Source organism: Stomoxys calcitrans, chromosome 2 (genome assembly GCF_963082655.1).
Source record: "Stomoxys calcitrans chromosome 2, idStoCalc2.1, whole genome shotgun sequence".
In the NCBI taxonomy this organism is placed as follows: domain Eukaryota; kingdom Metazoa; phylum Arthropoda; class Insecta; order Diptera; family Muscidae; genus Stomoxys; species Stomoxys calcitrans.
In genome coordinates, this window is record NC_081553.1 from 192,565,057 (window position 1) to 192,581,421 (window position 16,365).

Consider the following 16,365-nt stretch of genomic DNA (forward strand, 5'->3'; position numbering starts at 1 on the left):
AAACGTAAATTTTCGAATTTTCATGACGAAATTTCATTTGCAAGGAATTTTTGGGAGATGTGTAACAGTTTTTCATAACTGTTATACAACATATATAACAGTGTTACAGTACAAAAAAATAGACTACCACTCGATATTTTTTGTTTATAGCATTTTTTTTTTTTTGCTCACTACACTTTTATATTGCCATTTTCGAGTGTATAACAGTTTTACATAACTGTCATTGCTACGTATAAGCTCTTATTTTATGCTATAAAATATGTTTGTTTTACAATTTAGATTTTCACACGGAAATTTCATTTGCCAAAAGCTTTTCTTTAGAAGTACAATAGTTTTTTTTATATACAAGTCCCGTTTTAGAAGTACAACAGTTTCTTTAAACTGTTACACCACATTTATTATAGAGTTATATATTATAATATATAAAAAAGTATATCAAAACGAAATTTTTCTCTTAAAAAAAAAATAAATAAATTTTCTAAGTTTAAATGTATAACAGTTTAACATAACTGTTATACCATTGATACCTTAAAGGCCTAGTTTTATGAGTATAAAATCTTTTTGATTTACAATTCGAATTTTCATGACGAAATTTCATTTGCAAAGAATTTTTTAGAGAAGTATAACAGTTTCTCACAACTGTTATACAACTTAGAGAACAATGTTAGACTAAAGAAAAAGAAGTAAAAGCGTGCTAAGTTCGGCCGGGCCGAATCTTATATACCCTCCACCATGGATCGCATTTGTCGAGTTCTTTTCCCGGCATCTCTTCTTATGCAAAAAAAAAAAGATATAAGAAAAGATTTGCTCTGCTATTGGAGCGAGACCTGTGTAAAATGTCTGCCAATTCGAATAAGAATTGCGCTCTTTGTGAGCTCAAAAAGTAAAATATGGAGATCGATTTATATGGGAGCTGTATCGGGCTATGGATCGATTCAGACCATAATAAACAGACCATAATAAAGAATCCGTCGTACAAAATTTCAGGCAAATCTGATAATAATTGCGACCTCTAGAGGCTCAAGAAGTCAAGATACCAGATCGGTTTATATGGCAGCTATATCAGGTTATGAACCGACTTGTACTTTATTTAACACAGTTGTTGAAAGTAACAATAAAAAAACGTCTTGCGAAATTTCAGCCAAATCGGATAGGAATAGCGCCCTCTAGAAGCTCAAGAAGCCAAGTCCCCAGATCTGTTTATATGACAGCTATATCAGGTTATGAACCGATTTGAACCATACTTGGCACAGTTGTTGGATATCATAACAAAACACGTCGTGCCAAATTTCATCCCAATCGGATAAGAATTGCGCACTCTAAAGGCTCAAGAAGTCAAGACCCAAGATCGGTTTATATGACAGCTATATAAGGTTATGGACCGATTTGAAGCAAACTTGGCACAGTTGTTGGATATCACAACAAAACACGTCGTGCAAAATTTCATTCCAATCGGATAAGAATTGCGCTCTCTAGAGGCTCAAGAAGTCAAGACCCAAGATCGGTTTATATGGCAGCTATATCAGGTTATGGACCGATTTGAACCATACTTGGCACAGTTGTTGGATATCATAACAAAACACGTCGTGCCAAATTTCATCCCAATCGGATAAGAACTGCGCACTCTAGAGGCTCAAGAAGTCGAGACCCAAGATCGGTTTATGTGGCAGCTATATCAAAACATGGACCGATATGGCCCATTTTACTCCTTCGGAAGTTAGCGTACTTTCGACAGACAGACGGACGGACATGGCTAGATCGACATAAAATTTCACGACGATCAAGAATATATACTTTATGGGGTCTCAGACGAATATTTCGAGTAGTAGGAATATATATATTTTACAAAAAGTAAAAGTATAGCAGTTTTTCTTAACTGTTATACAACATACAAAATAGTATTTTACTGTAAAAACTGTAATATTTTGGTTTTTATGCATTTGCAATCGCTTCTTGTTATTCATGTAGCTTAACTGTTATAAAATAACTATTATCTGAAGGAAAAATATAAAAAAAATGTTATACTAAAGAAAAATAAACTCTATATCTACATAAGATAAATAAAAAACAATATTACTTTCAAGAATTGTTATATTTTTACTTAACCATCTTATATTTAATGCAATAATTACACACAGCTGTTCCTTGTAGCCTTTGCGAAGAGAATTTCGGTTTTCATGTTTATCATAATAAAAAAAGGTAGGTTTTTAATATAAAAACGTTACAAAAAAAAGAAAACAAAGCAAGCAAATGAGATTAGTTTATGAAGTGTAGTTTTATTTATTTACAGATATGTTTATTATAACCACCACCATTTTGTATTTTGTGAATTATATACACAAACAATATTGTAATTGTATAATTCGATTAACGTATTTGAAATTTCAAAAAATATGAGGCTAGAAGAAAGAACATGATAATAAAACCTAATGGATAAAATATATTCTAGCAATTAGAGAGCATCTCAGCAGTGTTCATGGAGTAATAAAAGTTTAGTTTTAGAGAAATAGGAAAATGGTAAAGAAAATCATTTAAAAGTCCTTAAACATTTTTGGTTAATAAAAATGTGTATAACAGTTTTGGAAAACTGTTATACAAACATAATTTAAGCATTTTTAAGTTCATATAAACTTGTATTTATTAAAATGTGGGTGTATAACAGTTTGAGAAAAATGTTATACAACTGTTTAAAAACGAAATTAAACCATTTGGTTTAATTTCGTGTGGTTTGAACCGCAATTTGAGAAAACTGTACAAAAGTTAAAGAAAAACCTTTGTGACAGTTACAAAAAAAATGCTTTGGAGCTTAAAAACTGTATAACAGTTTGAACAATTTATGTTACTTTGTTATGGAAAAACTGCATAATTCTTTGAAAAAAATCACAGTTTAAAAAAAACTGTATAAAAGTTTAAAACAGACCCATATAACAGTTTGAAAAAACTTTACTGGAGCTTTAAAAACTGTATAACAGTTTGAAAAAAACTGTATTACTTTCATAAAAGCGCATTACTATGAAAAAATTGTATATCGGTTTGAAAAAACTGTATTACTGTTTGAAAAAAATGGATCACAGTGTGAGAAAAATGTATAAGAGTTGAAACAAAAAATATTTATAACAGTGTGGAAAACTGTATTACAGCTTGAGAAAGCTGAATAATAGTTTGGAAAACTGTTTAACGGTTTAAAAAAAACTGTTAAACCGGTTGAGAAAACTTAATAACAGTTAGAAAAAACTGAATAACAGTTAGGGAAAACTATATAACGGTTAGGAAAAGCTGTATAACAGTTAGAAAAAACTGAATAACTGTTTAAGAAAACTATACAACAGTTAGAACGGTTTGATATAACTTCATAACAGTTTCAGAAAACTGTATAACAGTTAAAAAAAATACTGTAAAACAGTTGAAAAAAACACGTGTAACAGTTTTAAAAAATTGCATAACAGCTGGAAAAAACCGTATAACAGTTTTAAAAAATTGCATAACAGTATGAAAAAAAAACTATATAACAATTTGAGAGAACTGTTCAAAATAACTGTAAACAGTATGAAAAACTTCATAGAAGTTGGAGAAAACTGCATAAAAGTTAAAAAAAAAACTCCATAGCAGTTGGAGAAAACTGTATAACAGTTTGAGAAAACTATTTAATAGATGGAAAAAACTGTATAACAATTTGAGAAAACTATTTAACAGATTGAAAAAACTGTATAACAGTTTGAGAAAACTATTAAACAGATTGAAAAAAATCTAAAACAGATTGAGAAAACTATATATCAGTTTGAGGAAACTGTATAACAGCTTGCGAGAACTTTTTAACAGTTTGAGATAACTGTATAACAGTATGAGAGAACTGTATAACAGTTTCATATGACTCTGTAATAATTTCAGAAAACTGTAAACAGTTTGAAAAAAACTGCATAACAGTTGGAGAAAACTTTATAACAGTTGAAAAAAACTTCAAACAGTTGAACAAAACTGTATAACAATTAAAAAAACTGCAAAACAATTGGGAAACCCCGTATAACAGTTTTAAAAAATAGCATAACAGTATGTAAAAACTGTATAACAGTTTCAGAGAACTGTAATACAGTATAACAGTTTCAGAAAACTTTAAAACTCAACAGTTTGAGAAAACTATTTAATAGATTGAAAAAACTGTATAACAGTTTGAGAAAACTATTTAAAAGAGTGAAAAAACTGTATAACAATTTGAGAAAACTATTAAACAGATTGAAAAAATTCTAGAACAGATTGAGAAAACTATATATCAGTTTGAGGAAATTGTATAACAGATTGCGAGAACTGTTTAACATTTTGAGATAACTGTATAACAGTTTCATATGACTCTGTAAAAATTTCAGAAAACTGCAAACAGTTTGAAAAAACTGCATAACAGTTGGAGAAAACTTTATAACAGTTGACAAACCTGTATAACAGTTAGAAAAAACTGTATAACAGTTTAATAAAACTGCATAACAGTTGTAAAAAACCGTATAACAGTTTTAAAAAATTGCATAACAGTATGAAAAACTGTATAACAGTTTCAGAGAACTGTAATACAGTATAACAGTTTCAGAAAACTTTAAAACTGCTATGTTTTAGCATTTTTCTTCAATATTATATAATGAAATTTTTCAAATTTGCACAAATCCAACTTATAAATAACTGTTATACAATGGAAAAACGCAAAATTTATTTAATTGTAATTAACATGTTCTTTCTTTCAACCTCATATTTTACAAAAAAAATATCCACAATTTAGACAAAAGTATCTAAACACACGACAAAAGAGAAAAATCACATTCTATTCCTAACAAAAACAATTCCTATCCTCTTATAGGATACCCAGCTTATGTGCGACCTCACACAAATATGGGTTTCCTTTACCTAAGACACACAGACACAGATGAAGGCACGCGCACAATCATATATAATATGTATAAAAATAGGACTATTGCAAAAAAGTGGGGAATAAAAAAAAAAGCTGTAGACACAAATTGTAAGCAAAGTACAAAACAAAACTTGGGTATAAAAAAAATAAAACAATAAAATATTTGAAAAACAAAAAATAAATAAAAACATGAAAAACACAAATGGAAGCAGCAAATTATGGACTATTTCATAATTTTTTTATTTGTAAAAAAAAACACAAAAATCAAAAACAATTCTTGATAAAAAAAAGGACACACTAAAAGGACATCATGTTTGAGTACATTTAAAAGTACAAAAGAGTACAAAAAAGGCTATTTATGACAAAGAAAGCGTACTTCTCTTTCAGACTGTGTAAAAAAAAAGAAAATACAACCAGAGTGAAAATATGACAAAGGAGGACAAATTAAAAAAAAATTATTTTACTTTCTACCAAAGCAAAAATAGGGGAAAACACAAAAAATAAATAACACAAAACTTAAATGGGTATTACACAAAGTTGTGAGAAGTGGTTGGAATTTTTTTTTTGTTTTTGCTACAAGTACGCTATTTTTAGAAGCTTAGAAGACAGTGGCAGAAAATGATTCTTAAGGTGTTGCTGGGTTTTGTTTTTTTTTTTTTCTTTTTTCGTTGAATCCCCATAATGTGGGAGAAACAAAGCTGTTTAAAATTTTAGAAAGATAGTTCACCTGGTGGCTGAGAAGTTGCCGTGGTGTTGGTATTGGAGGACCCCGTCATTGGTGGTACTCCTGCAGCCATAAAGAAATTATTGGCTTGAGGATTCATCGGAATGGAAGTCATATTGTACTGTACTGCACTGTTGCTATTTACCGATGACGGTGACAATGATGAGGCTAATAATAAAGATGATGAAGTCGAAGTTGTGGTGTTGTGGTCATTGATTAAATTTTGAGGTTCCATTGAATCAAAAAAAGGATTTGCTAATGCTGCTCCAGTTGCTAAATTAAAATAAATGAAAAAAAATAAATACACACACACATAGTACGTGAGAGGACCAAATTAGGAGGCGGGTTGGTTCCCTTGTCAATTTTTGTTTTAAAAAATAATTGTTAAAAATTTCCTTAAACGGAAGGGTTTGGGGGGGGACATAACAAAGAACAACTTATTTATATTCAAAGTCGTTTTGAATATCTACATCAACGCAAAGCAAACGTAGGTAACTATTTATATTTCGGCTATTGGTAAGGATTCTAAGAAGCTGTGTTCTGCTGATTTATGTATCCAGGTACAATTTTTTTTATTTCTTTGAAGAGAAAACCGAGTAAGTGCCGATTAGTCTCTCACTTCCATCTTCAAGACTCTGAAGAGTCTATTGGACGCGTATATTAGACTACTACTTGGGCCACTATACACTCTGAATATTGAATTCTGTGATTTGGCCGATTTTATCCTATGGATGTCTGGTCTAATAACGGGCTGTAGAGAAAAGAAGCCTACGTCGAATGATGGAGATGGTGCCAGGAACCGCAGCGGTGCTGATACAAATTTTTGTTCACCCGGAGATGGAAGTTAGGATTTTTCGAGGTACCGGGTTTGGACCTTGAGGAACTTACCCTCACTAGGGAGTCTAAGTGTCCGACCGTAATTCTTAATCGAAGACGTTACCGGGAAAGAGACGTGGAGGAAATAATAGGAGGCTGCATTCTATTCACTCCAGTCGACACTCAGTAGGTAGGAGTGGGGGGTCCGGAACGGAAAAGAATAAAAATCGGTTTCAATCCTGAAATTAATTGATCCAATTAACTTTTTCATTGAAGCTGTTTCAATCACGAAATTGATAATATCAATCACCGTTTTTTTTTTCAACAACATTCAAATATAGACCGATCTGAAGCATATATGACACGGATATCGAAAAGCATAACATAAGTTACGCCTTTGATGGGCCCAAGACTGAAAAAGGAGAGATCGGTCTATATGGCAGCTATATCCAAAACTGGACCCATCTGAACCAAATTGAAAAAAGATGTCGAAGGGCCTAACACAATTCATTGTCCCAAATTTCGGCGAAATCGGAAAATAAATGCGCCTTTTATGGGTCCAAGACTTTAAATCGAGAGGTCAGTCTATATGGCAGCTATATCGAAATCGGAACCAAATTAAAGAAGGATGTCGAGAGGGCCAACACAACTCACTGTCATAAAGTTCGGCGCAATAGCATAATAAATGTGTCTTTTATGGGCCCAAGACCTTAAATCGAGAAATTGGTCTATATGCCAACTATATCCAAATCTGGACCGATCTGGGCCAAATTGAAGAAGGATGTCGAGAGGACCAACACAACTCACTGTCCCTAATTTTGGCGAAATAGGACAGATTCTTTTTCACCAGAAGAAGGAAGTTTAAAGATTCTCCAAAGAAAGAATGGGGTGAAACTGGCCTTCACCCGGGAGTCTAAGTAGCTAGGCTCAATTCTTGATTGATGTCGGTAATAGAAAAGAAATGTCGGTAAAAAAATTAAGATCGCTCTACTCCAGTCGTAACTCGATAGATAGGCTTTGGGGTCTTAGGCAGGGGAAGATACACTGGATCTCCACTTATGTGATTCGGATGATTGTTGTTGTTGTAGCCACATATTCATGTGGAGTTGGCGATCCTCATCAAGCATCAAACAACCTATCGCCGCGGGAACAGAGAGCCAATTATGTAAAGGCGCCAATAACTCGCTTTGCCATATCGAGCATCATAGGGACTCAGTATTTATGCAAGAGCCGGTGCCGCCCGACCTCTCAGTGAGACTCTCCGGTCGATACCGCTGATTGAACTTAGCACTTAACTTTTATTTGTTATCTATAGGAAATATTGTAAAAATGTTTAATCTAAGGCAAATTGTTTTCAAAATTTCTTAGCTATGGGAAATTTGATCAAAGTTTCTCATTCATGGGTAATTTTAGTCAAAGTTTCTTTTGGGAAAATTTTGTAAAATGGTCAATGGCCAAAGTTTTTCGAAACGAGAAGGTCGATTGTGAGCTGTGGTAGCGTAACCTTGGATTATTGTTGGGAGTCCTGACAGGCCACTGCAATGTAAGATCGCTGACATGGCAATGGGATTGAGACGATGAGGATTTCTGTGGGGATGGGTATGAGTTGGAAACGGATGAACATCTACTGTGCCAATGCCCCACAATGACGGGAAGAAGTCGTAGGATTATGGGAAACACCTCTTTTCTTCACTGCATAGACCAGAGAACAGAACTAAACTATAGGTAAGAGGCACAAAACTCGTAGCAAAGAACTCGAAGCAAAGACCTGACCTCTCAATGTCCCGGCACGGGATAGCAATGAGCACCACACAGGCTGGAACACTGAGATCCGGCTCTTGCACAAATACTGAGTGCTTATGATGCTCGATATGATAAGGCGAGTTATTGGTGCCTTTAAATAACCAATGGCCACTTTGTTCCAGATTCGATCGGTCCTATGGACCAGAACGAGCTTGCTGACATACAGGAACTTGACGAGCAACGCAACAACCTCTCAAGGTTGGGGAATAGGGATCAACGCTAAGAACTTTATATCGGCATGCCGTTTAAACTGTGGGTTCTGCTGGATTGCCAGACTACTCTGTACATTTTTAGAGTGAAAAAGGAAGGACGAACTGCATTCTTTCGGCAAGTGATCTTTGATTATTCTAAAAGCAGATAAAAATTGGGCACCGAGCGTTGGGCTCTATGGAGGGAAGCATGTTCTTCTTACCCTCTTCTCTTTCGTTCTTCTCCTATACATTCTATGACAAGGGAGTCACAATGAGGCAAATTATATTTACAAATTTTTTATAAAAAATTCTCAAAAAAAAATATTTTTAACAAGACATAACAATTATTTACTATTGTATTTATCTTTGAAAATTTTTTCCCTTTGCTTTGCGTTGATGCAGGATATTTGCAAAAAAAAAAAACAACTTAAATTTCAATAGAGGAAAACTCAACTAAAACTATAGGGGAAAATTTTTAAAAAATTAATTCAACACAAACTAGGGTAACTAGACACAAGAAAAACACAATTCAAAATCGGGGCAATGAAACGACATTATACGGAGATCATATATCATTCCGGAAATCATGTCTCAAAAAACTAGACCATCCGCAGGGTTATACACAGAAAAAAACTGCACCACGTTGTTTGGATTAGAAAGTGTTAAAAAACCTGCTCCTCTACAAGCCTTGTTATTAAATATTTATAAAAAAAATATACATATACAAAAAAAAATATTATTTAAAAAAAAAACATAATTTTACAAAATTAAAAACCATAAAATGTCAAAAAAACCAAAAATTTGAAAAAAAAAAAATTAAATGAAATATACATAAAAAATGTTTTTCGGTTAGTGAATGATTTTTCTTTGGTTAATTTTTGTTTTGCTCGATTTTTTTTAGTAGTTTGTTAAGGCTTCTTGGGGTTATAATTAGTAAATGTTAATATAAAGAGTAACGTTTTATATTTATATAGAGCTATAGAAATCGAACATAGTTATATGGGTATTTATTTATATATACAGAAATAACAAGTTCTATATTGAAATTATAGAGAGGGGAACGGGCGGGTTATTAACTGTGAGTTGCTAATTTTTATAAAAAAAAATTTCTATGTATAAGGAAAATTTTCTATAAATTTGTTCTGGTTGTTGTTGTTGTTTGCTTCTGTATAATATTTAACAATTATTAACGAAATTATGATTCATAATAAAAATGAAACATAAATCGAAAAATATTCGAAAAAAAAAAATGATAATAGTTAACAAACCAACAAAACTTTTTAAAAGAGAAAGAGAACAGGAACAAGCATAGACCAGAGAACATCAAACTTACCGGCTGGCTCAGTATTACCAAATACAGATGAGAAATTGCTATCGGAAACGAAAGCATTGGCCGCAGCCGTAGGTACCGAAGATCCATTGAAACCTGGCAAAAAAAAATCGAAAAAGAGAAATTAGTCGAAAAGATCCATAAAAAAGGGCATAAGGCAGCTACATGATATATAAATTTACTTTTTTTGAAAAAAAAAAACAATTACTATAATTCTAAAAATAAAAATAATTAAAAAAAATAAGTAATTTAAAAATAAATAAAAAAAAAATAAAAAAAAAATTATAAAAAAAATAAATAAAAAATAAATTTATAATAATTAGTTTAAAATTTATAAAATAACCTTTATACTGTAAGAAAAAATAAAATAAGTATAAATAAAATTTTTCCTAAATTTTTCTTATCTTTGGGAAATTTTGTCAAAATTCCTTAGATTTAAGTTAGATTGGCAGTCCTTTACAGACTCACTTAGACAATTTGAAGTCCATTGTGATACCACAATAACGACAGACCAAGGCCTCTGGAGGGAATCTAACCTCCGAGCACGCTACCAGCACGGCTACCGGGGCGCCCTAGCTATGGGAAATTCTGTCAAAATTTCCTTTCTATGGTTAAATTTGCCAAAATTTCTTATCTATGGTTAAATTTGCCAAAATTTCTCGTTCATGGGAAATTTTATCAAATTTTTTATTTAAGAGTGGTCGGTGGTCCGCTTCGTTAGCCCCGTTTTTAATACCCCCTCCCAAAAACCTAGGTAACCACTCAGTTTAAAATATTATGAAATTTCTAAAGTTTACCTACATGCCAAATTTCGGACCTCTAACTCCTTCTAGTCGTACCTACATGCCAAATATCAGACCTCTAGCTCCATTTGTAATCTAGTCTCCCATCTTATTTTCCCTAGCTGTATTTGCATGACAAATTTCAGACAGCTAGCTCCATCTATGAAAAAAGTACCAAATGGTACCAATTTTGGCACCAAAATGTACGAAATTTGAATGGGTTATTAAGTCATCCATCATCTATTTCTTAGTTGTACCTACATACCAAATTTCGAACCTCTAGCTCCAACTATAAAGAAAGTTCCAAATAGTACCAATTTTGGTACCAAAATGTTCGAATTGTGAAACAATCAATTAGTCCCCGTCATATATTTCAAAGTTTTACCTACATGCAAAATTTCGGACCTCTAACTCCTATTATAAAGAAAGTTACAAATAGTACCAATTTTGGTACCAAATTGTACGAATTGTAAAAAGATTGTAGTCACCTCCCATATTTTTTCTAGTTGTACCTATATGATAAATATCAGACCTCTAGCTCCATTTGTAATCTAGTTTCCCATCATATTTTTTCTAGCTGCACTTGCATGCCAAATTTCAGAGAGCTAGAACCATCTATGAAAAAAGTACCAAATGGTACCAACTTTGCTACCAAAATGTACGAAATTTGAATCGATTATTTAGTCATCCATGATTTATTTCTTGGTTGTACCTATATGCCAAATTTCGGACCTCTAGCTACAATTATAAAGAAAGTACCAAATTGTACTAATTTTGGTACCAAAATGTTCGAATTGTGAAACAATCAATTAGTAACCCGTCATATATTTCTAAGTTTTACCTACATGCTAAATTTCGGACCTCTAACTCCTACTATAAAGTACAAATTTTGGTACCAAATTGTACGAATTGTAAAAAGATTGTAGTCACCTCCCATATTTTTTCTAGTTGTATCTACATGATAAATATCAGACCTCTAGCTCCATTTGTAAACTAGTCTCCCATCATATTTTCCCTAGCTGTACTTGCATGCCAAATTTCAGACATCTAGCTCCATCTATGAAAAAAGTACCAAATAGTACCAAAATGTGCAAAATTTGAATCGGTTATTTAGTCACCCATCATTAATTGCCTAGTTGTACCTACATGCCAAATTTCGGACCTCTAGCTCCAACTATAACGAAAGTTTCAAAAAGTACCAATTTTGGTACCAAAATATTCGAATTTGAAACAATCAATTAGTCACCCGTCATATATTTCAAAGTTTTACCTACATGCCAAATTTGGGACCTTTAGCTCCAACTATAAAGAAAGTACCAAATAGTACCAATTTTGGTACCAAATTGCACCAATTCTAAAAAGATTGCAGTCACCTTTCATATTTTTTCTAATTGTACCTACCTGCCAAATTTTGGACCTCTAGCTCCATCTGTAAACAAAGTACCAAAGGGTACTGATTGTGGTGCTAAAATTTTGGAATTTTGGAATTATGGATAGATCATTTCGGACCTCTAGCTCCATCCGTATAGAAAGAACTAAATGGTACCATTTGCGGTACTACACGTACGTTTTCTCCCATTACCAGTACCATTTTTCAATTTTTTCTTTTCACCCTCATCCTTTTGCACCAGATGTCCTTTAAGTAAAATTTCAAAATTCTACCTCTATCTATCCGCTCTGTACAAAGTTCACATATTTCGTACATTTTTGGTTTTTAGTTCCTAAATATAGAAATGTTCAAAAACTCTTATAGTCACCCAATGTCAAGGTTGTCATAGTGTACCTTAGTTCCAAAATTCAGAGCTCCAGTTCAATTTACAAAAAAGGTACCAAATAGTACCAATTGCCGTAGTAAAAGTACTATCTATTTGTCCCTCTTGCGGTACGATTTTCCAAATTTTTTTGTTTCCAAACCTCATTTTTTCGAGACGCTTTTAAATTTGAGCCCAAGAATATAATTCTAGCCCTCTTCGCGTTTGCGCTGTGCAAATATGTAACATTTCGTACTTTTTGGTATTTTTTAGTACATTAACGTACGAATATCACAAAATCCAGCCTTTTCCCGTGCCTATGACCCAAGACCAACATTCGTGCTAAGTTTCATGATTCTAGCTTTAGCCGTTTGGGCCGATGATATAGATAATATTACAATTCATTTCACCCGCAAAGCTAGGCTTGTTTTCAAAAATTTGTATCTATGGGAAATTTTATCAAAATTTCTTATTTATGGGATTTTTATAGCCTCCACCATAGGATGAGGGTATACTCATCATGGTAATTTCGTATACATGGATGGTAATTTCGTCATTCTGTTTGTTACACCCCGAAATATCGTCATGACGTTTTAATTCTATTTAGCCATGTCCGTCCGTCCGTCTGTCTGTCGCAAGCACATTTTCACGTGCAGGTGGCAAGCCTCGTCAAACTCCTATAAGTGAGCAAGCTCGTTCCAATCCAAAGAACCGATCGCCGCGGGAACAGGGTGGCCATTGGTCATTAAAAGACGCCAATAACTCGCCTTGTCATTTTGAGCATCATAGGCACTCAGTATATATGCCAGAGCGGAGTCTTTAGAGGCCGCAATTATTATCCGATTTGGCTGACATTTTGCACGTGGTGTTTTGGGATCAATTCCAACAACTGTGACAGGTATGGCTTAAATCAGATGATAACCTGGTATAACTGTCATATAAACCTATCTCCCAATTTGACACTCTGAGCCACTGGAGGGCTCAATTTGCTTGAAATTTTGAAAGTGGTACTTTTCTATGACTTCTACAGCCATGACAAATCCGGTCCATATCGGTCTCATATATATTGGAGCAACTTGATATATGCGATCCATGGTTAAGAATATATAAAATTCAGCCCGACCAAATTTAGCACTCTTTTACTTGTTTTTATTTCATTAATAACTCACTCAAATATTTCTTCTTTCCTCCCAATATCTCTACATTACACCACGTGCTGCCCCACATTCGAACCGAACACTGATTTTGGTAATAAAATTCAATGATTTGCAAGCGTTGCTCGTTAGTAAGTCTATTCATGATGAAATGTCAAAGCATACTGAGCATCTTTCTCTTTGACACCATGTCTGAAATCCCACGTGATCTGTCAAATACTAATGCATGAAAATCCTAACCTCAAAAAAATCACCCTTTACATAAATATATTTGCTGTGTTTTATTTTAGTACTGGATAGACTAGCGGTGAAGGACAAAAAAACACAAGAAACCAAGAAAGAGAGGGAGAGAGAAAGTTTTGAAACTTTGATATATGAGAGGTTGACACAATACAGTTGCAATTCCTAGTCTGATCAGATGTTTTATGCAAAAAAACTGTGCTATTGATACAAATAATTTACTCGTTAAACTTATCATAGTCTGCCGCAAATTTTCACTGGAAAAATATCCCAACAAATATACATAAATATATTTGCTGTGTTTAATTTTAGTACTGGATAGACGAGCGGTGAAAGACAAAAAAAAAATACAAAAAAAGTTTCCAGTGCAAGTTTGTTTGTTTGCCATGAGGTGGTAATGCCATCTGCCAACTTATCAAAACAGTACAAGAAAAAAGTGAATATATTTGTAAAAATTATGAATAAAGAAAATTTGCAAAACATTTGTGGGCATAGAAGTCAAATAAGAGCTATATCAGGTTGTCAACCGATTTAGACCATACTGGGGCTGAATTACCGCATACTTGAACGAGTAAAATAAAATCTCTCTATTGTGAATTATGCATTTCTTTATTCAAAGAAGATTTTTGAAATTTAAGATAGCAAATGTTTACATCGGTAACAATTCGTAAAAAAGTTGACATTAAAATGTTTATAAAAGTGGTATAATACCCATTATATACGAGATGAAGTTTCATTCGCTACGAAAGTAAACTCGATGAAGTTTGCGGTAATTTGGCCCCTGGGCAGAGTTGTTAGAATTGATACCAAAACACCACTTCAGTTGAGTTGCCAATGGGTAAATTTGCTATAAAAGTTTGCATTTTTGTATTGATTTGCATTTTTTTACAATTTTCTCCGTAGCTGAACTTTCGAAACCCAGATTTTGAATGAAACTGATAAAAATATTAAACTTTTTGTTAATTTTTATTTCATGATTTAATCATCTGGCAATGCAACTATAGTTGAGTTGCCATCCATAATCGACCCCTAAGATTTGTGCATGTAATTTCACCAATAATTGGTTTTAATTTTATTTTGCCATTCACAATAGAGGTATTTCCACAGTTGGCCAAACGTGTTTGTAAAAAACATATCATGGCAACCCTGACGACAGATGTTCTTCATAAGCCTGCCATGGCCTCATTCAAATTTCATTGCACTGCTCTATAAAGAACTAAAATAAAACACAGCTATTGTACCTATATGTGTTATAAATGCATAAAATTAAAATAACTTAAAGAAAGAAAACAAAATAAAAACAAAATCTCTACCATTATTATTCATCCAAATATTGTTATTTGTTTTGTGAGCACCTGTAGCAACACCTCCAGCTCCAGCACCCAGGGGAGCATCAAACATATCGGCAAATGGATTGCCCAATTGCAGTAGATCATCCGAAGCTTTAGTGGCACCAGCAGCGGCGGTGGAGCCAGCATTGGCTGGCTGGGCTGAGGCGGCACCAAACAAATCAACTATCGGTGCACCAGCTTGGGTAGCTGGAGGCGACGATAAGAAAGGATTTGTTAGTGCGGCGTTAGCGGCAGCACCGCCGCTGGTGGGTGAAGAAACCTTTGACTAAGGAATTGTAAAAGATTAAAAAAATCATGTTATTATACAGAAAAAACATGAAGGCTAATAGAATCGTTAGTTCTATATCCAACAACACCTACCTTGTATTGATTCATGGCGGCTTCTTCATCGGCCAATGCCTGAGCTTTCAATTGTTCATCAATCCCATTGGTGGTATCAAATTTACTAGAAGCTGCTGCTGTACCGAACGAGGTGCTAGTAGAAGATAGGGCAGAGACAGCGGATTTAAAGTTCTTTTGGTTGTTACTTTTGTTGTGAATTTTTTTAATATTTTTTTTTTACAATTTTTTTTTTTTCATAATTTTTTAAAAACAAAAAAATTCAAAAAAGCAAACAAAATTTAAATTTACAAAAAATAACAACCAAAATTTGAATAAAGAATTTAGAAAAGTAAAAGTTTTTGGTAAAGGAAAAAAGGAAATTTAAGTTAAATTTTTTTGGGGAAGAAAAGAAAATAAAACAAAATATTTATAAAAACTAAAGACAATTACAAAGAAGAAACTTAAAAATATCTATACAGTAAAGTAAGAAAATATTTATTTAAATACATAATTGAATTTAAAATATTAAAAAAAATTTTAATTAATTTTTTAAAAAGGACTAAAATCAAATCAAAAATATAAAAACTGGAAAAAATGTTTTTTTGTTAAAAAAAGCGATAAAGAAATTTGATAAGGCTGGAATGCTCATAAATGTAGCCTGCCTGCATTGGTAGAAAACAAGTAAAAATGTGCAAAGTTCGACCGGTTCGAATCTTGGGAACCCACCACAATGGATTCTGCTAAAATTTTACACAAAATAAATTTTGTGGAAAGGCATAATTTTATGGTTTTTATGACCGTACTTGGCACAGTTGTTGGAAGTCATAACAGAAAGAATGTAGCTTTCAGGGACTAACGATGTCAAATCGGGAGATCGGTTTATATGGGAGCTATATGAGGTTATAGACCGATTCGAACCATACTTAGCACAGTTGTTGGAAGTCATAACAGAACATCATGTGCAAAATTTTAGCCAAATCGAACAAAAATCGGGGCTTGTAAGGGCTCAA

At 33.1% G+C, this 16,365-nt stretch overlaps 1 protein-coding gene across 23 annotated transcripts in view; it reads right to left on the reverse strand.

Moving 5' to 3' along the window:
* LOC106088147 (phosphatidylinositol-binding clathrin assembly protein LAP) overlaps window positions 1-16,365 on the reverse strand; it is an 82,967-nt gene that overhangs the window by 22,953 nt on the left and 43,649 nt on the right. For 13 of the 23 annotated variants that reach the window (XM_013253497.2, XM_059363156.1, XM_013253495.2 and 10 more), the window contains 4 exons: window positions 15,395-15,560; window positions 14,996-15,299; window positions 9,759-9,851; window positions 5,619-5,888 (listed from right to left, as the gene is read on the reverse strand). In XM_013253497.2, the coding sequence (XP_013108951.1) occupies window positions 5,619-5,888; window positions 9,759-9,851; window positions 14,996-15,299; window positions 15,395-15,560 (833 nt within the window). The remainder of the gene's footprint in view (window positions 1-5,618; window positions 5,889-9,758; window positions 9,852-14,995; window positions 15,300-15,394; window positions 15,561-16,365) is intronic. The other 10 variants (XM_013253515.2, XM_013253513.2, XM_013253502.2 and 7 more) reach the window with 5 other exon arrangements.